At 35.8% G+C, this 21,267-nt stretch overlaps 1 protein-coding gene across 9 annotated transcripts in view; it reads left to right on the top strand.

The window, feature by feature from the left end:
- The window catches only part of ARB2A (ARB2 cotranscriptional regulator A), a 238,236-nt gene that overhangs the window by 147,428 nt on the left and 69,541 nt on the right, over window positions 1–21,267 (top strand). For 7 of the 9 annotated variants that reach the window (XM_081940967.1, XM_081940969.1, XM_081940971.1 and 4 more), the window contains exons 9-10: window positions 1,662–1,778; window positions 5,121–5,205. In XM_081940967.1, coding sequence (XP_081797093.1) covers window positions 1,662–1,778; window positions 5,121–5,205 — 202 coding nt within the window. Of the gene's footprint in view, window positions 1–1,661; window positions 1,779–5,120; window positions 5,206–5,732; window positions 6,889–6,919; window positions 7,060–21,267 lie in introns of those variants that run through there. The other 2 variants (XM_081940972.1, XM_081940975.1) reach the window with 2 other exon arrangements.

Below are 21,267 nucleotides of genomic sequence, written 5' to 3'. Positions count from 1 at the left end.
TAAAACTGAGTGCTGGGTTAGAAAGACATTTTATCTAGTCTAGTTCTTAAAATATTGGTTTAAAATGTGGCTATATTCTTAATTGTGATGCTAATACATTCTGTCTTACTTTGACTGGGTCAACAGATAGTAATCGTATACAATTATTGCACAATATTATTATATGACTCACATATTTCTATATAGTGAGGAATCCCAGTTAAAATAAAACCCACAGAGGTCTGTTTTTAAATTAGGCAGTTACTACAAATATATCAACTACATAAACTGATTGTATAAAATTAGTTTTTTATAAGTACAGGAATTGTTGTCCAGATAAATGGATACTTTAGTTTCATGTCTTAAAAGTAGTAGTTAAAAATTATATTTAAAATGTAGATATAGCCAGTAAAGAATAGTAATATTAAAGTGCTAAGTTAGCTAAAAAGAAAAATTCAGTGAATTCTAGTGGAAAAAAAATTGAAAACTAAATATTTTTAGTGTCATACTGTCCACAATACCAGTTGTGATGCTTTGGGTTTTAATGTTATTTATTTTAACAATCCTTCATTCTCTTATTCTTTATCTTGCATTCTAATCTTGTATTCTGTAGGGGGATTGATAATACATAAGCCACAGTTGAAAAGATATATAGAATTGATGTGTTATAACCACACTGATCATACTTCCTTTACTTTAATTATTCTTTTTCTATCTCATCATGAGGAAATTCATTAACTATAATTTAAGAATAACACTCAATAATCATAGGGTCATGATTTGAGATTGACATGTCACTGTTGGAAAGCACTAACTCTTCTTGTTCTTTTTGTCTGTTTAAAAGGTCTATTAAAATGTACATTTTTGTTATTGGCAAGTTAAAATACAAGTTCAAGAAGTTCAATTGCACTTTTTTATTTTAAAAAATTCTGCAATTGCTGCTACTGTATTCAATTTCATTATGCAATAGTATCTCACTCTTTTATTACTTATAGATTGAATTTATTATTGCAAATATCTATATTTGCATTTAAATTCCCTAGTCAACTTTTATAATTAATGCATAGGAAAAGACCCAATTATACAGTGATTGAAAAACAAAACACTTGCATATATCTTCAGGAGTGAAATGAAACAGGGGTGATATGGAAAGGGGAAAAAATAAAATTAACTGCACTTGTTAGGAATATCTGTGACCTGCATACTCAAAATGCTGTGTCCAAAATAAACTGTGGTTTAGTGCCACATGCAAGCCAAGTTACAATATCTTATAAATGTAACTAATAGCAGGATACAATGCATATAATATTGTTACATCTTGTACACCTCTATGTGTTTTCCAACATGAGAAGCAGTGAAAAGATATTTTAATTAATGTTTGAGTAGTAAATAATTTCAGAGTGATTCTGAAAATCTAAGAAAGTCATGTTGACCAGAAAGCAATGTGAATAAATGAAAATGCAGGCCTAGTAAGAATGTAGAATATATAGTAGAATATAGTAGAATATAGTGTTTTCTGCAAGGCAGAAATGAAACTTAGAAAAAGTTGTTATTGAATATTTTCCACTTTCACTGAAGTATAATATTTTGGTTTTTTAGTGAACCTGTAGATCAATGGAAGCAGTTCACTGACTATTTACATGAGATGTTTTTTCATGTTTTTGTACTTATATTTTCCACAGATGATTCAGCGAGAAATAGAAGTAAAAAGTAAAGTTACTGCAGTGGCATTGACAGATTCAGTTCATAACGTGTGGCATCAAGAAGCTGATAAAATTGTTCGAGAGTGGATGCGAGAGGTGAGGATGTATTCTGATAACCAAGTGCACAAACTAGCCAACTATCATTCTTATTATTAGGAGCAGCACCTCATTCCTCCTGATTTTACAATTTTCCCTTATGGGGACTTTAATGCCCTTGTACATAAAGACTGTTATAAAGAGACTATTAACTTTATTCAATTCATCCAGCAGGGCATAAATTTTCCATACAAACTCAGGATCATTGTTAAAATCCAATTCTGATCATTAAAGAGTTTCACTAAACATTATGTCTAAAGTATATATGCATACATACTTACTATAATGCTGTTTTGCTTTGAGCTAGTTGTATTTGGAGTGCAGGGGGGAAATGACATCATTAAGAAAAGAAATGCAATAAAAAAGAGGAAATCTAACTTAAATCTGGTTTACATGATCTATTCATTCCTTTCTAACATTGCAAACCATCTTTTTTTAAATTTTTCAAAATTTCTGAGGATGTCAATTCCATCCAACCATAACTTTCATAGTCTTCATTTTCTTTTTAAGCTACTATTCCATCATGTGCATGTTTTCTGGGTTCTCGTTCATTCTCCTTATAACCAAACCACTTCAATATATTTCTTCCATATAGATCACTAACTTTATAATTTATTGTTTTACTGTTATTAATTCACTTCTTTGGTATATTGTTTAGTTTTAATATTACTGGATAAAAGGACATATAAGCCACTTAGAGTCTTTTCTGATTGGAATGGCACATTCTAGTAAATAAACAATAAGCATAAAGTCATTTGGGAATTGGTTGATATAAATATTTCTTTAAAATATCTTTCTAACTCTTAAATAAGGAAATGCTACTCTGAAGCTGCAACTCATTAGAAATCTCACATTTATCTCGTTTTACAAGGTTTTTTCGTTTATATTTCTAGTAAATACCAATTGCAAAGTTTTCTGTATTTATCTTTTTTTGGGGGGGGCAATTGAATAAAATACTCAAGTTGAGAAGCTTGCTAAGAAAAAGAAATATTATATTATGAAAATTCAGAACATTGAATATATACCATCAGGAGCAAAGCATTAACATTTACATCTCCTATTTTAATCTAATAACTAATTGTTACTGAAATATATTTAAATAAAACGATCCATTACCTGTGATTTTATTTTCAGAAACTAGTGAATTAAAATATAGATGGGATACTCAAAGAATCTCATCTCAACAGTGTTATATTACATGAATTTTAGATGTGTTTCTAACCTACATCATGCCATCAGGGTATATTATTACTATATTGGGTTTAGATTGAGAGATTGAATAATAATTCATTTTTTCTCCGTTGCTTTGTACATGCAGTGGTAATTGCTGTTACTGAAAGAATGAATAGTGAACAATAGCAATTTTTCATTGCACCTATCTACCTTTATCACAGCATACATATTTTAATGCCAGTAGAAGTCCTATTTTTAAAGTTTTGTTAGACATTGTGATGACTGATAAAACAAAATTTCCATTTTTGTATCTTCAGTCTGCATTTGAGATACTTAATTCTTATAGCCAATGGCTCATTGTATATAGGATAAAGTAAGTTAATTTTGTTGAAATCTTTGTGTTCTCTTAAATTCTCTGATGTAATGTTATATCAGTAGAAATATTAATTTTATCTATGTCAAACATATACTAGTTCATAAAAATTCCAATTCCACTTTCAGGTGTTAATTAAAAACTGATCTGCAAATGTGCATTTTATAGTCTTTGTGAAATACAGAAATATTACCGCCATACAATTAGGTATAAAGATAACAAATACACTAGCCAGTAATATTTTTAAATGCCTTCCTGGCTCTTTTTGCACAGTTCAATTGTTTTACTGATCTAGTATTTCTTACAAAATATGCATTGCTGTGAACAGTTTCTAATCTCATACAGCACCTCTTCTTTATGTTCTTCCTCCTCTGTCTGGTCCCAGAACAGTAGGATTGCCTTAACAATTTTTTTCAAATTGCATGGCTCTGACTTTATTGGCGGAGACTACTTTAGAAATTGTGTCTTCTCCTAAATATAGCTGACATTTTCTTCCAGACAGAATGACTTAAAAAACTATAGTAAGACACTTGATCAATCAAGTGTCTTTCCAACCAATCAAGAATCTTTCCAGAATGGATTCCATAATGCACAACTGTGGCAACAAACATTTCAAAATATACAATACATGCTTTTTTAGCATGAGACCAATCAGCCATTATTTATCTGGGATGCGTGTATTTAATTCTTTTTTATTCCTCATTGTATTATAAGTATTTAATTGTAGAAAAATGAAACTGAATGTCTTCATATTTTAACAAAAACTTGGTGGATTATTGTGTTTGACCATGACTAGTTATGCAAAGTTAATTGTAATAGTTTTGAAGAAAACACTATGATATTTAAATTCTGAAGTTGAAAAGTAAAAGAGGATTTAATTAGGAAATAAGCAATTAATAGATTAGTAAAATTAAGATATTTCATGTTGATTTATTATCCATAATATCATTCATATTTTATTTTCCATTATCTATTTCACCTTTCTTATATATTATTTAAGACTTGAGTCAGTTCCATTTTAATAAAGTTCTAGGCCGATTAATCATACTAATTTTACATAAATACAGAAAAAGATAGATATCCAATTAGGATGTATTATTTGAACTAATGCATCTGTTAAGATATCCCCTCAGTATTTATTTTCAAGGACAAAGTATTTCCAATTCTTTCCATTTCTTTTGACATCACTTAACTTCCAAGGGATGGTTCATCCACTTTCTACCTCTTCCATTTTGTATACCATCCCCTTAATAGTGTGATGTCTCAAGCTGGACACAGTATTTCAGTGAGATTTATTCAAAGGAGAATAACATGAAATAATTATTCTCCATCATTTAGACGTTACTCAACTGAGTTGTCTCTCCTATTAATTCCATGTATAATATATTAAATCATTGAAGAGGAGTCATTTTTTTATTTTTTTATTAATCAACTCTATATAGCTGCCCATATTGGCCAAACACCTGAGGCAGCTGATCTGAGGATTTATGAAAGGGAAAAGATAATTCTTATCATTGTTAATGCTGCTGCCATGGTAATTTCATTGCAGGTAAGAGCAAATATTTGTGAACGTAATTGCCTCAGATGTTAATATAATTACAAAACACAAAAGCTCTTAATTTGGTCCTGAAGGTTTATACATGGATATAATAATATTTGTAGATATATAGTTACTTCTCCTCTTATATGAGCTCAAGCCTCAGTATACCAGTCAGTTTATTTTTTTGGTCCTGACATTACAATATGGTTAAAAAAACCTAAGTTATTTTATTATTCAAAGTTCTCTTTAATTTCAGAATTGCTGTAATTGGGTATCAAGTTCAGAACCTCTGGATACATCAGTAGAGTCCATGCTACCTGATTGCCCACGTGTTTCTGCAGGTATGCAATCTCTGTTTCTGAATAAGCTAGTTGTTTGCCACCAGGAGACTACTAGTTTATTGAACAGCATTTTGATGTTTTAATATTTTAATGGGTCACCAATTCAGATTAGTGTCCTGACATCTGAGGTAAAGATAAAGGTAAAGGTTTCCCCCATTCAATCATGCCTGACTCTAGGGGACAATGCTCATCTCCGTTTCTTAACCAAGGGAGTCAGTGTTGTCCAAAGGCACTTCCATGGTCATATTGTCAGCGTGACTATACATGGAGACACATGGAACTGTTACCTACCCACCAAAGTGGTACCTATTTGTCTACTTGCATTTGAATGCTTTCAAACTGTAAGGTTGGCAAGAGCTGGGACAAGAACAGATGCTGGAGATTTGAGGTACAGAAAAAAGGTGAATGACAGGGTAAATGATTGAAGCATGTACAGTAAATACTTGCATTTGTTTATTTGATTGACTAATCATGTGCTATAAAGTTAATGTTGACAATTAGTAACCCCATACATTTGACTTCCCCAGGATGATCTGTCTCCAACCTGGCCCTTCATATTTTCTAGCAATGCACTGATCACCACTATAATTGAACCCCACTTTTCTGCTAGTCATCTGCTTCTCTTTCGCAACATTGTAGACTTCTCAAAATAAAACTCCCATGTTTCACAAATCCACCAAATTATGGGAATTTTCATAAAATGTCCAAAATATCATACTTTGAGCCTGATCATTTGTACTTTAGGTGAAAGCCAAAGTTAATTTGTTTATGATCCATGCAGATAATTTATTTTCTTTCTTTCTAATTGGAATATCACAAAGAAAGCCATTGCCTGCACATTTCTCACCTCTATAGACAAAGACACATCATGATATCTGAACATTTTTTCCCGAAGCCTTCATTGTTCCTTAAACAAGTGCTAGCTGTGCGGTATTTCTTAACTACTGGTTTGATAGTTGATAATGAAAAGCATAAACATAGTTTATTGATATTCTTTAACTTTCTCAGTTATTTATTTATACCCCACCTTTTCATAAGTTTTCATAAGTAACTCAAGGGAAAGAACATACCTAATGTTCCTCTCTTCCTAATTTCCAACAACCCTGTGAGGTGAGTTGGGGTGAGAGAGAATGACTGACACAAAGACTTTTAGAATAAACCAAAGGAAGACATATTCAAATAGTGCCTACTTAATCTGATGTGATCACTACTAACCTGGATAGCATTAAAAGGAGATTAATTTAATGGAGGTCAGGTTCATTAGTTTTGACAACCTAGTAGCTAACTCAGTTGGGTACCACTGAAACTGTAACATCCTGCTTCTAAATCCTTTGGAGGCTTCCGATTGTCTACTACAAGAAGTCAATTGAGTTTTGATCTGATTCATAAGACTATTCATATGTAAAGAAAACTTGTAAGTAAAATTTAATTGGAATTGCCTAAAGCAGCCATTTGTATTTTAAAAAATCCTGGTAAATATAATATGTTTGATATAAATGCAGGGGGATACAATGCAGGAGGAAGATTAATAGAAAATCTTAAATGTTAAAGATAGAATAACAAAACTTTTTGCTGCTAAAATTTGACTATTGTGTGAAATATTTGTGAGTTCAGAAAACAGACCATATTTAAGAAGTTTAGATGGTAGCAAAGATATATAGAAAATTCTAATTTTTTGCTGTCTAATGGAATAGATGTTTGCATTTTTTTCTAGCCAAAATCAGAAAGTCTTAAGATCATTCTGGTCTCCTATACAGAAGCAAATTGAGGGGATGTATTTTTTGTAAGTCCAATTGTACTTTAGCTCAAAAAAGCTCAAAATAATAAAAATATACATACAAATTGGCTGGTCATTCATATTGGTTTTCAAAAACAATTTTACCCTTTTGTAAATGGTGTATATTAGTGTACAGTACTATAAGTTTGCTGGTGAGCCAGAATGTAACAATAAAAACAAGAATAATATAACAGATCAATAAAGCCTATTGAAATAGTTGCATATGACAATAATTGTACTCTCCATCAAAATATCGGTAAAAGCTCATTTACTTATTGATTAGAAAGTTCCTTGTTTACTTCAGTGCTTTACTTATCTTAAACTCACTGAATTTGGTCCCTGTACCACTGTTCTTGAAGATATTGCTATATGAATGGAGCAATCAGATACTAGCACTTCTTTTCATTTGTTAATGGAGTATTATCTCACCATCAGTTCCTTAGAGAGAAGTGAGCATATTTAACACATTGTCAGGAAGTATATTGCTTATCCTTAATGACTAATTTTTTTTACTATTTTCTATTTGTATATTCTGTATCAGTGCTATCCATTTCTGTGAGATACCTAGAACATTGTGAGTCAAATATGTTCTCTACAATGCATGTTATCTTTCACAAAGAAATGTACAACAACAACAAAGGCTAAAATTATCCTGTTAGATCCACCACTATCATTTGGGATGGAGGCATCAGAATTGGAGCAACCCCTTCATACAATTCATCAGGATAGTAGTAAGGATTAATTCTCACTTCATTAATGAAGTGCAAATTGCTAAGGATTAGAGGACAATTATTCCTGGGCAGCTGAGTTCACACTTCATCTGATTGTGGATTAGTGGACTTGTAAACTGCAAGTGTGAATTAGCTTTGTGTCTCTTCAGCTGCAACAAATCATTTTTTACTATTAGTTGGGGAAACTTTCTTAGAAAACCCAAGTGGACTTTCTGAAATTCCACATTTTAAGAATACTAAACAAAATTCTGTGAAAATAAATGCATATTATTCATCAGAATTTGAACTAAAATAAGAAGCTTGATGTCTTTTGTGAAACAGATTACAAAACTGAAGAAAATTATTTTTCTAACACAGTATTATCAACTGTTCCAACTATACTAATGTTTACCTGAATTACTTGGCTTTATTTTTCTGTGGATGTACTTATGTTTTGTATTACATTAATAATGAAAAAAACAACCTTTAATATCATTTTTTCCATAACATCTATTACTTTTCCATTACTGTCATTCACTGCTGTTTGTAAATATAATCACTACAATTTTGATAACATTATTTCATACTTTTTGACATACACTTTGATGTTTTAATTTACAATTAAACTAACATATATAGTTCTGCACATGGAAATATATTCCTATATACCACAAAATCCGTCGATGGGAGAAGCGTCTGAGGGGGTTCGGGAGTTCATGGCTTCCATGACAGCCATGGACCTGACCCAGTTAATTCAGGGCCCTACTCACGAGGGAGGCCACACCCTGGACCTTGTTTTTGTCTCTGGCCAGTGGACGAGTGATCTGGGAATAGGGGATCTAGACACTATTCCCCTGTCATGGTCGGATCACTCACTTCTCCGGCTGGACTTCCCTGGTGCCACCCCCCGCCGCGAGGAGGCGGAACTGGAAGGTATTAGATGGTTCCGCCCCAAGCGCCTGATGGAACCGGATAGGTTCCAGACGGAACTTGGGCCACCTACTGTGGACCTGACCCGCCCCCGAGTGGAGGACCTGGTAGACGCATGGAATAGTGCGACTGCCGGGGCCCTAGACCGGGTGGCGCCTTTGCGGCCTCTCTTGCGGCGACGAACCACCCTGGCACCTTGGTTTACCGAGGAGCTAAGGGTGATGAAACGCCACAAGAGACGCCTAGAGAGTCGTTGGAGATCCTCCCGTTCCGAATTTGACCGAGCACAGGCACGAGCATATTTGAAGACGTACCTTGTGGCATTAAGAGCGGCCAAACGTCAACATTGTGCCGCTCTTATTGCGTCTGCAGATAACCGCCCTGCTGCCCTGTTTCGGGTAACCCGTTCCCTCTTGTTTGAGAGACCACGGGAAGCCCCATTACAGGGCAGAGCAGAGGAGTTTGGGAATTATCTACAGGATAAAGTCGCTCAAATCCGGATGGGATGGACCCCTTTCAGTGATTCAGTAGAGACGCCCGTTGCGAGTCTTGAGGGACCGCTTTGGGAGGAGTTCGACTCGGTTGCCATCGAGGATTTGGACAGGTTGCGTGGACGTCTGCGACCTACCACATGTTTATTGGACCCGTGTCCCTCCTGGCTTGTACTGGCATCCTGGGAGGTTACGCGCGACTGGCTCCTGGGCCTGGTGAACGCCTCGCTGGGTGAGGGTTCTCTACCGGCCGCCTTGAAAGAGGCGGTGGTGAGGCCCCTGCTCAAGAAGCCTTCCCTGGACCCAACGGACCTAGTCAATTATCGTCCAGTCTCCAACCTTCCTTTTTTAGCGAAGGTTGTAGAGAGTGTGGTAGTACAGCAGTTCCCACGTCACCTGGAGGAAAATGATTATCTAGACCCGCGCCAGTCCGGCTTCCGACCCGGGCACAGCACAGAGACGGCCTTGGTCGCATTGGTTGATGATCTCTGGAGGGCCAGAGATAGGGGTTGTTCCTCTATCCTGGTCCTATTAGATCTCTCGGCGGCGTTCGATACCATCGACCATGGTATCCTGTTGCACCGGCTAGAGGGGCTGGGAGTCAGGGGCACCGTCTTACGGTGGTTTGGCTCCTACCTCTCTGATCGGACGCAACGTGTGTTGACAGGGGAGCAGAGTTCGACCCGGAGGCCACTCACATGTGGAGTGCCACAGGGATCGGTACTCTCGCCTCTCCTGTTCAACACATATATGAAACCGCTGGGCGAGATCATCCGTGGTTTTGGGGTGGGATATCATCTGTATGCTGATGATACTCAGCTATACATTTCCACCCCGAACCACCCCAATGAGGCCGTCGAAATGATGTCCCGGTGTCTGGAGGCCGTACGGGTCTGGATGGATGGCAACCGACTAAAACTCAACCCTTCCAAGACGGAGTGGCTGTGGCTTCCGGCCTCCCGGTTCAACCAGGTGTTTCCATCTCTGGCCATCGGGGGCGTCCAACTAGCCCCCATGGAACAGGTGCGCAATTTGGGCGTCCTCCTGGATGCCCGGCTGTCCATGGATAACCATGTAACAGCCGTGGCAAGGGGGGCGTTCCATCAGGTCCGCCTGATGCGCCAATTGCGCCCCTTATTGGACCGGGATGCCCTACGCACAGTCACCCATGCGCTAGTGACGTCTCGCCTGGATTACTGCAATGCTCTCTACATGGGGCTTCCCTTGAGATGCACTCGGAGACTACAGTTGGTCCAGAACGCGGCCGCGCGGGTGATTATGGGGAGGACTAGGTACTCCCCTGTAACACCTCTCCTGCGCGAGCTGCACTGGCTTCCTGTGGTCTACCGAGTGCGTTTCAAGGTTTTGATTATGATCTTTAAAGCGCTTCATGGCACAGGGCCTAGTTATATGCAGGATCGCATCCTGCCCCACACATCCCTACGACCAATTCGCTCACACAGAGAGGGACTTCTCCGGGTGCCGTCCGCCAAACAGTGCCGGGGGGCGACACCCAGGAGCAGAGCCTTCTCTGTGGTGGGCCCAGCCCTGTGGAATGACCTCCCCCGTGACATCAGGATTACTTCCGATCTCCGCTCCTTCCGTGTTCAGCTGAAGACCCACCTCTTTCAATTATCTGGCCTGGCTCAATCGTAATTATTCTTATTCCTCCTAACTGTTTTTAAATTGTATTTTAAACGTTAAATCTTAATTTTTATATTGGGTTTTTACAATTGGGGTATTTTAATGCGGGTTTTTTAACTGTCTATATGATGTAAATTGTTTACCTCCTCCGAGTCCGTGTTTGTGTATCTGTATGTATGTTCTGTATGTACGCCTATGTGTTTTATATATTTTCTATGTTTTATATGCCCCATTGTACGCCGCCCCGAGTCCTACTTGGAAAGGGAGCGGCTAATAAATTCAAACTTATTATTATTATTATTATTATAAAATCAAACCAGCTTCATTCAAATCTATATATTACATCCTTCTCTCTTAAACAGACCCTTCCCATGATTCTCTTGGCAAATTGGATTGGAAACACCTGAACAACATCCAAGGTTTATTATAGAAAAATTAATGAAACTAATATCAAAGGATTCTAATTACTATTGTATTAAATGCAAGTGCTATTTATAATGGAATCAATCAAATCAAACCAATGTGATGTAATGGCTAGAAGCCAATCGCCTTGTTGGAAAAGTTCGCTTCTATCTATGTTTTTTTTTAAAAAAGAATTTTATTGATTTTTAAACATTTTTGGGAAAAGGTAAGGGGGTACATAGAAAATTTTGGCAGCTTCCACGCTAGTGGTAGAAATCCCTCCAAATCTCACAGTTTTTACAATATTAAAAACAAGGTGTAAAAGATAAACAAAAAACAGAATCTTATTCTACATTGTATCAAATCATGTGTTCAATCATCTTTTCCTTTGTCACTTTCTAGTATATCAACAATTACAAATATTTCAAATACATTTATTTTTGTGACCTGAGCCTTTTCGATATTGCTCCTTCCTCCCTGTCCCCAGGTGGGGCCACAGCCCCCTCCCTCTCTTCATATCTTGTGCCTTGCTACCCTTTTCATTACCTTCCCTATGTTCGTCCTCTAGGAGAGAAAAGTGTTTTTTAATGAAGGCTTCAGCCTCCTGCACTGTATTAATTCTAATTCTGTTTCCCTCCCAAAAAATCAACATTCCCTCTGGCAATAGCCATCTAAACCAAACTCCTTTATTATATAATTTCTTTGATAAAGAGGAATACTTCCTCCTTCTTTCTCTTATCTTTTTCGGAATTTGCTTAAGAATTGTGATTTCTTCATCTTTATATTTTAGTGGTCCCTCCATTTGGGCCCCTAGCACCTCATCCCTTGTGGTCCTCCTGAGAAATTTAACATGTACCTCCCTTGGAACATTATGACTTCTAGCATATGCTGAATTAATCCTGTAAACCAGATCCATATCCCACCACAACTGCTCTTTATTTCTCTTAATGTATTCTGCTAAAATTGTACTCATAATATCCTTAAGGTCTTCATTTTCTGTCTCTGGTAGGTTCTGGAATCTGAGAAAAAAGGACATTCTTTTAAATTCTATTTTTGCCATAAAGTTTTCCAGGTCTACATTTCCCTTCCGGATTGCCTTAACCTCCTCCCCCAGCCCAGCCGCTCCCTCCTCCAACACCACAATTCTCTGTTTGTTTTCTGAAATATGATGTTTAACATCTCTGAGTTCATCTTTGAGATCTGTCACCTCTTTTTTCAATTCATTTTGACCCCTCATTATTTCTTGAAACATTTGAGTAACAGATAGTTCTTTTGAGCTCTCTCCAGACCCTTCTTGTTGTAGCAATGAAGTAATTTCCGTTTGCTGTATGCTTGGACTGGAGATGGCAGACGCAGGAGCTGAAAATGACTTGCCCGTTGGTGGTTTCTTAGGCCCCATTTGTCTGAGTTCAGAGATGGTATAAGTCTTTTACAAAGAAAATGGCGTCAGCGGAGTACGCAGCCATGCCGATCCAAGGAGACAGGCAAATCCAAACGGGAAAGGTTAATTCCCCTTCACAGTTCCAAGGCACCGAGGCACAGCAGAAAGGGGAAAGTCAAATAATCAAAGTCCAGGAAGACCAAGTAACAGGAGAGGTCCAGGTTTCCCTCAGAGAGGGTAATAAAAGAGTACCAGAAGAAACACCCCCCTCTAATCTTCAGTTTCAAATAAGTTGAACACGAACTTACAATAGTCTGCTGCTTATTCTTTAACGAGAGTTAAGGAGATCAGGAGGGCTCCCCCACCACCAGCATTCAGCCGCTCTTCCTTGTATTAATTCCTTCCTCCCGGAACCCATTCGGCGAAAGGGCGGACAGCCCGAAGCTGTACCATGCCCCCCCTCCGCTCCCCGGCTCCTGGGGCGAGGCTGAAAAACACCAGCGCCGGCTGCTGCCGAGTCCGGGGGGTTTCAGCGAGCCGCCCTGCGGCAGGAGACCCCTCCAAGGCCCCCTGTGCTCCTTACGGGGCCCACCAAGGAGATGAGCGGCGGACAGCGCGTCCGTCGCCTGCAGGAACCGGAAGTGATCCTCCGCTCCTATCTATGTTTTGTTGTGATACTGAACAAAATAACTGTTTGCTTCTGATGTTGTGCATGCTCACATCAAATTATATGACCTAGATTGTTTAATCTAAAGGTTATGTTATTGCCATATTCTACTTAACAGGTATATGCAGTGTGCTGATGCATATTCAGGATGCATTTTAAAAATGAGAAACTTAAAAAAAATTTACTTTATGGCAACCATACTTTTAATAAGTTGGTTTTGGAAAAATATATGAATTTTTCAAGTTCTAACACAAACCCAACTTACTGTCTAATGTAGGAACCCACTTCTAGTCTATCCTTGACTCAGTGCAGGATAGAAAGGAATGTTTTCAAAAACTTTTTCACATTGCATTGCAAAAATATTAAATCCATCATAAATGATCAAGCCATATTAAATCTACTTTGTAATATTTCTTTCCTCATATAAATATGGTACCATATTTTCTAATGTACAAGCCTAAGCCTTGAGAAATGCATGGATTAATCTCTTGTAAGGAAAGGGAGGCAATATATAGAGTTTAGGCCAGGACTCCAGAGGTCAGAGGGCAAATCTTAGAAAATAAACTCAAGAGTAAATATGAATGAGTTACTGCTATTTACGTCTTTATAAAAATAGACTTTTGAATTGCAGCCATAATTATTGTGTAAAATATTCCTTTCCCTCTTCCAAAATCCACACATGTATTTAGTCCAGTTATCACTATTTAGAAAGGGTTTTTAATTGACAGAGAAGAGATTTATAAATTTAGCTGTTATTTAAACAACTTGATATTACAGAGTATTATTTAATAATAAAATAAAGAAGATACATTAGGGAATTAATGTGAATTTTAAAACTTGTAGAAAAATGTCCTATAAGATATTGATATTCAAGAAAAAGTTGAGGTACTTTGTATATTAATTAAAGAGAGAAAGGAGTTTTGTTTTCATTTTCTAGAACAGTAGCAATCTGGTTCATAGTATAACATTTTTTAAATATATATATATGATATTGATTCTTCTCTTGTGACAAGTAAGGTTCATAAATGAAAAAAATATGATACAACATATATTGAATTGTGTGTTCTCTGTCCAATAATGTAGGATATCTTCATTTTCAAATACAGGTATGCTCAATATTATAATTTTATTGCATATCTGAAGGCATTGCCTGTTTTACTACTACTATGGAAAATGCTTGTCATGATGTACAAAACCTTATCGAACACCTTATGGCCTGGTTATTTTGCAAAGCACCTGTTCTCTTAAGTATCTATCAACTGAGTTGTAGGTAATGGACGTGAACATCTACCAGTTATTACTTATGTAGTGTTTCCCAAGTATCTTCTCAGTTAAGTTACATTTTATGTTGATCCATATAAGCTGCTACAACCCATTTTAAGGCATTTTGGTTCACTGGTATCATTACATTGGTGGTTTCCTCTATGTTCAAAGAGTTTTAAGAAGTATATTATCTTAACTATGGTTTTAAAGGATTCCTTGTATAATTTATTTTCTAACTGTACCCTACTCTATATTTCTTAAATATCGATGGAAATGTAAAATGAAATGTATATGTCTGTATGTATAAATGATAAAAGTCTACATTTTTAGACAGAGAGATGTTAAATCAAATTATATTAAAAGCAGAGAACCTGTGGGAGATGATTTGAGAGGCTTCAGTATGGGTAGTGCTCTTACTCAACATTTTCCACCAATTTTAAAGTGAGTTTTCCCTTCAGGACAGCCTTCTACCTCACACTGCAAAACTTCATTAGGACTCTTTGATTTGTTGTTCTGGTTAGAAGTAGAAGGAAGTAGCAGAAAACTCACAGAAGCAACCTTTCATAAATACAAAAATAGATACATCCGATGTACCTTTATAATATGTGAGTTTCCCATAATAATTATTGGCATGCACTTGTTTTGTATCTAAACCCCTATAGTTATGATGTTTAACATAAAAAGTTATTCTCAAAATTAGTGGAAAATATTAAAACATCTGCTTTTTTAAAAAAAAAAGAAATAACAGATTCCCTTATAGTGCTATTCTGTATTTATTTATTTAAAGTTCCATTGAACTTAGACATGTTTCTAAACAGATATACAGTTAACATCATTTTAAGAAAACAATAAGTTAACATCATTTTAAGAAAGCAATCTATCTCAAATCTGAATTTTTGCAGTAAGATCAGTTTGATCTGATTTAGAGATTATTTAAAGCACATATACATTTTAAAACTTCACAGTGCTATTATTGAATATTATTTTATATATAAAAAGTACAAGATATGCGATAAATTGGGGATAGAAGCTTGTAATGTTCCACTTGCTGGAGCAGTTATTGTTTTTCTGATATTCTTTCACTAGCTGACTTTAGAAAAAAAAATGTCTGGCACCAGTATACTATTAGGCTGTAATTAGTGTAACTAACAACTAGTATGAAAGAGCAGCATAGAGGTCACTGTAAGACTTCAAAGGTCTTAACAGGTTAAGGTTGGAGGGCAATCTGTCTCTTTGCTTAATCTGTTGCCATATCTGGTGAGATTTGTTGAAATCTTCAGGGACCTCTAACCTTGAGGTGTTGCTCTTTCATAATTTACTGGTCACATGCCATATTCTTTATTCCTGTCTGTTTACATAAGCATAGGACTTAGTGAGTGGCAGCTTCATTTTAGAGTTCATGTACAATTGTGCACAGATTATCATCTCTTCACTGGGAAAAAAACCATTATGGGCTAACTGCTTTAACATTCTTTGTCTGCCAAAACTGGACTAACAACTGTGCAGCTTGAGTTGCATGTGACAGTTAAAAATTTGGGTAGAAGAAAATCTAATGAAGTACAGGCTGCGCAGGATATAAACCTGTGTTACTTCAAATGAGTTTACATATATTCAGCAAACTTAGTTGTGTAGAGCTGAATTTGCCTGCAATAGAAGTTCGTTCTCCATTTGTAATTCAAATAACTTTATATAAATTACAAAAAATGCCAAGTCACAAATATTCTCACAAGTAAATTGTAATTATTTTTTATTACTTCTAAGACTTTTTGTCAGAACAAAAAGTTTAAGTAGAAAGTTAAATATCACATCAGAAACATTTTCTTCTCATTTTCTTTCAGAACACAGAATAAGGTACATGCGCAAAAAAATCATTGTGCATCATCCCTTTTCATATTATTACTATTAATAATATGCTTTTGAATGTGTTTGAATATCATAGACCTAGCCCTAGATTTATTCATAATTTAAGTATTATAGACTTCTTTTAAAATATCAGAATGAAGAAGGACAAATCTGTGTTGAAAAAAATATACAAGGACATTTCAAATAGTAACACTTAATATAGTGTTTGGGAAGTATTTTCTTTCAAGACTATCTAGTGATTAACTAACGGAGTACTACATCAAAGCTATGTAGACTTCAAAGCTCAGAACCACTTACCACTTATAGCTATTATTAAAATCTACCACTTCACTCTGCCAACAATTTATCTTAACAGCTTTATTGAGTTATCCCCATATATTACCTATCATAGAAGATAAAAAAAATAAATGTACTATCCAATATTATTTAAAATATTAATATAAGTTTCAAAAAAGGCATGAAAGCAATAAGAGGAGAAAGAATTAGAATTATGGTCATACTATTATGACATTTGTTTATATAATTTCTTCTGCTTGTCTTAAGGAACCATCCAATGATAAGTGTCAGTGCAACAATCTGTTGCAAGCTAGACCTCAGAAACTATTGAATATGAACTATTTGCTTTTGATAATGCTTTATTAGATCTTTATAGAACACATACTTGCAGCACAATCTTTTACAATAATTCTTAAGACAGAGAGATGGTTGAAACTATCGGTAGTTTGAAGAAGCAATTGAACACTACTGGGATTTAATGTTGTTCTTATCTGTACATTCTTAAATAGAATGATCTCAAATATGTCATATCATAGCAATTTCCCATAACTTATTTTCAAAAGCTTATTCCAGAGAAGTGTCATTTCTGCATGTACATGCATGTCCAGAGGAGGACTTTAAAGTATCTGTGATGAGCCTTTGCATAACTGCAGCTGCTTTATGGGTTTTTAGGGCAGACTCCAGAAAGCCCTGTTGAATGAATTGCATAGATTTAGTAATAACTTATACCCACTCTATATGAGTCTTATAATATAATTACAGTAATCATCATTGACTTGTTGCTACTTTTTAGAGGTGTGCATATTTCAAAATGATAAGAACTGATTTGTACCTCACAGAAGCACAGTATCTATCCACTGTAATAAATAGCAGAGAAGTACAATGCTTGTATGACATCTAAAGTACTAAATTATTTTCAAACATGTGTGTCCTGTTTTTTTTCCTTTGTTAACTGAAGCAGAATCTTGTGTTCTGGATAGAATTATCAACAGATTACCTTAAGATTTGGTTTTTAATCACCTTGACTCACTTTCATACGTCTTTTCCAAAAATATATTTACCATATTTTTCGGAGTATAAGACGCACCAGAGATACATCAAGATTTTGAAGAGGCAAATTAAAAAAAAGTTTTTGCACTCTGCAGACCTCCCAAAAATGGGCCTTTTTTGTCAAAAAAAGGGGCATGCATAGCCTTTAGAAGGCTTGTAGAGTGCTCCTGGGGACTGGGGGGGGGATGAGTAAAAAAGGGCCCTTTTTTTGCTCATTTTTGCCCTCCCCAGCCTGTAGGAGCATTCTGGAAGCCTCCTAAAGGCTATGCATGGCCATTTTTGCAAAGGGGGCAGGGTTTCAGGAGGCCAAAAATGCTGTATTCAGTCTATAAGATGCACCCAGATTTTCACCCTCTTTTTTGAGGAAAAAGGTGCGTCTTATACTCTGAAAAATACGGTATTTACTGCTGTGACTTTTATGCCATTTCAATGTAACCAACTGTAAGTGGCTTACAAAAACCAGGGAATATAATCAACATTATCAAAAACATAATAATAATGAATAAAACATCACAATAACTACAACCTGATTATACTCATAGTGCTATCTCTTACATTTAGGACTAGACTAGCATCATTTAATTCCTTCAAGTTGGCAAAAGACTTTGGAAATAGCCAGGTCTTTACAACCTTCTAAATATTCTCGAAGAGAGGGCCAACCTGGCTTTTGAAGATAAGGCACTCTGCAGGAAGAGCCCCTTTAGCAGAAAATGGTTGTTTGACACCTTATGCACCCGATTTCCTGATAATGTCGAATTTCCTCATTCATTAGGCAGATTCTACCTAATTATTGCATTAGTTAAATTTAACTCATTTATATTTCAAAACCTTAATGAAAAACTTTTTTAAGTTGAAGAAAGAGTCCTTTCTTGTGACTATGTATGGATATTCACAAGAAGCACTGTTTATTGTTAACTTTGTCACAGGAAGAATCAAGTAATACATCTTTATGATCAGCGTAGGACCAGGCAATTTAAGGGTTCTAGAGTTTGAGTTACAGCCATCCTCACTAAAGTAGCTACACTAATAAAATAGTTTTGACTTCATCTCTCACGTTTATTATTTTAGTACATTGATTTATGTATATTAATGGACAAATGGCTTTATTCTTTTCACACAACAGAAAAGTTAAAACGTACCAAAAATATTTTATTGTGGTGATATTCAGCATTTAATAGTAGTAATTCTTTTTTGAGGTTTTTTTTTTTAAGATTAGATGTGTTGAAATGGTACACTACTCTTGATAGGAAATTTGTCTTGTAAAAGATACTTTTAATAGAAAGTTAGGAACAAGTGAGCTTCTTTTGATATGTTTTATAGAGCAGTTTATGTAGTCGGAAGAGTTCTGTGACATGCTTTCTGGAACTGTGCCATTAATCCATTTACAGCCGTTTGTTGCAATGAAGAGAAAATTACTAATGAAAGAAGTGATCATATGTTAAGTAAATGTCTTTGCTTCACTTGTATTCTTTTTTTAGTTAGTAAATGCAGCTGGCACTCTAGCAAGTGTTTAAGCCAGGCCTTTTATTAAAATTGAAAGAATGTGGCAACAGTCAGCAATTTTGAGCCTCTTGGGCAGAGTCCAACTAAGCTCCTTGTTTGGCCACACTTAGTTCCCCATGACTGACTTTAGAAGGCAGAAGTAGGCCAATTCTGTGTTGACCTATTGGTCATGACCACTCCTACTTCATTTAGAGGGTTTCACATCCTAATCTTGCACACAGAATGGAGGCCCAAAGCAATAAAGGAAATTTGAAGTACTGAATACTTGCTGTCTGCTAGTTAACTGTTTCAAATGAGCAGTTGGGATGAATAACTATAATATGTTCAGCTTAAAAAATATCTTTTTTTTTTTCTTGTTGACAAATGAGAATGAAACAAAAAGGCTGAAAGGTTATTGTTAGCTTTAAAAAGGTATATGTCAGGTATGTGTACTTTTTAAAAAAAAATTCTTTCCTCCTTTTCAAAAATAAGATTTTTTCCCCAGGCTGCCTGATTATAAAAGCAAAATGTTTATAATACAATTATCTACAATAAATTGTATATACAATTTGATAGCTGAATCAGTAAGGTTCAGGAAATATTTTTTTTAAAAGATGTTTCATGTTTTAAACAGGGAATATTGCTCTTTTTAAAATTAATGTGGTATTATTTTTAATAAACAGCACCACTGTATTAATAAATTTTATAACAGCATATTTTTTTTAAAAAAAAATTGTTCCAAACATGTTCAACAGTGCTGTTGCAGAACTCATATTTAAATGTTGCTACTCCCTAACATTTGAAATGTACAGGTAAAACTCAAAAAATTGGAATATCGTGCAAAAGTTCATTTATTTCAGTAATGCAACTTAAAAGGTGAAACTAATATATGAGATAACACTTATTACATGCAAAGCAAGATAGTTCAAGCCTGTTGCTCAGTGATCCAAAGTCCTCTTTTCTGATGAGAGCAACTTTTGCATCTCATTTGGAAACCAAGGACCCAGAGTATGAAGGAAGAATGGAGAGGCCAATCAAGCACAGTAATTCCACGGTCATTGAACCAGGTTTTAGTGCTTTTGGCAAAAGTTGCTCTCATCAGAAAAGAGGACTTTGGACCACGGAGCAACAGGACTTTGGACCACTGTGCTTCATTAAAATCAGGGTCAACGCAGCCGTCTACCAGGAGATTTTGGAGCACTCCAGGCTTCCTTCTGCAGACAAGCTTTATGGGGATGCTGACTTCATTTTCCAGCTGCCCACACTGCCAAAACCACCAAAACCTGGTTCAATGACTGTGGGATTACTGTGCTTGATTGGCCAGCAAACTCGGCTGACCTGAACCGCATAGAGAATCTATGGGGCATTGCCAAGAGAAAGATGAGAGACATGAGACCGAACAATACAGAAGAGCTGAAGGCCGCTATCGAAGCATCCTGGTCTTCCATAACACCTCAGCAGTGCCACAGGCTGATAGCTTCCATGCCACGCCGCATTGAGGCAGTAATTGCTGCAAAAGGGGCCCAAACCAAGTACTGAGTACATATGCATGCATATACTTTTCAGAGGTCCAATATTGTTCTATGTACAATCCTTGTTTTATTGATTGCATGTAATATTCTAAGTTTCTGAGATGGTGGATTTGGGGGTTTCATGATCTGTACGCCATAATCATCACAATTATGACAAATAATGGCTTGAACTATCTTGCTTTGCACGTAATGAGTCTTATATCATATATTAGTTTCACCTTTTAAGTTGCATTACTGAAATAAATGAACTTTTGCACGATATTCTAATTTTTCGAGTTTCACCTGTAGATTCCTCAAGCTTCCACTTTCACATACCTTTAAAGATCTATATTAAGTGAAATCATCTGGGAATTTCAAGTTAGTGGCAGAGGTATGTCCTACTTCTTAATGTTATCAGATTAAGATTCCTGAACTAAATACCTAGACTAATAAATTAGAGTTTCTGGTTTTTTTTTTTTTTCCTTTATTTATTTGAATTTTTTAAACCTACAATACTTCAGCCCCCAAATTCCTGATAGTTCACAATAACCAAAACAAAAATGAAATATCGATGGAACAAATTAAAATAAATAACCATAAATCATTAAAAACACA

The sequence above is a fragment of the Natrix helvetica genome (assembly GCF_964273705.1).
Source record: "Natrix helvetica genome assembly, chromosome: 2".
NCBI lineage: Eukaryota > Metazoa > Chordata > Lepidosauria > Squamata > Natricidae > Natrix > Natrix helvetica.
Note: the sequence above shows the minus strand (reverse complement) of the source record. Positions and strands in the feature narration are given on the sequence as shown.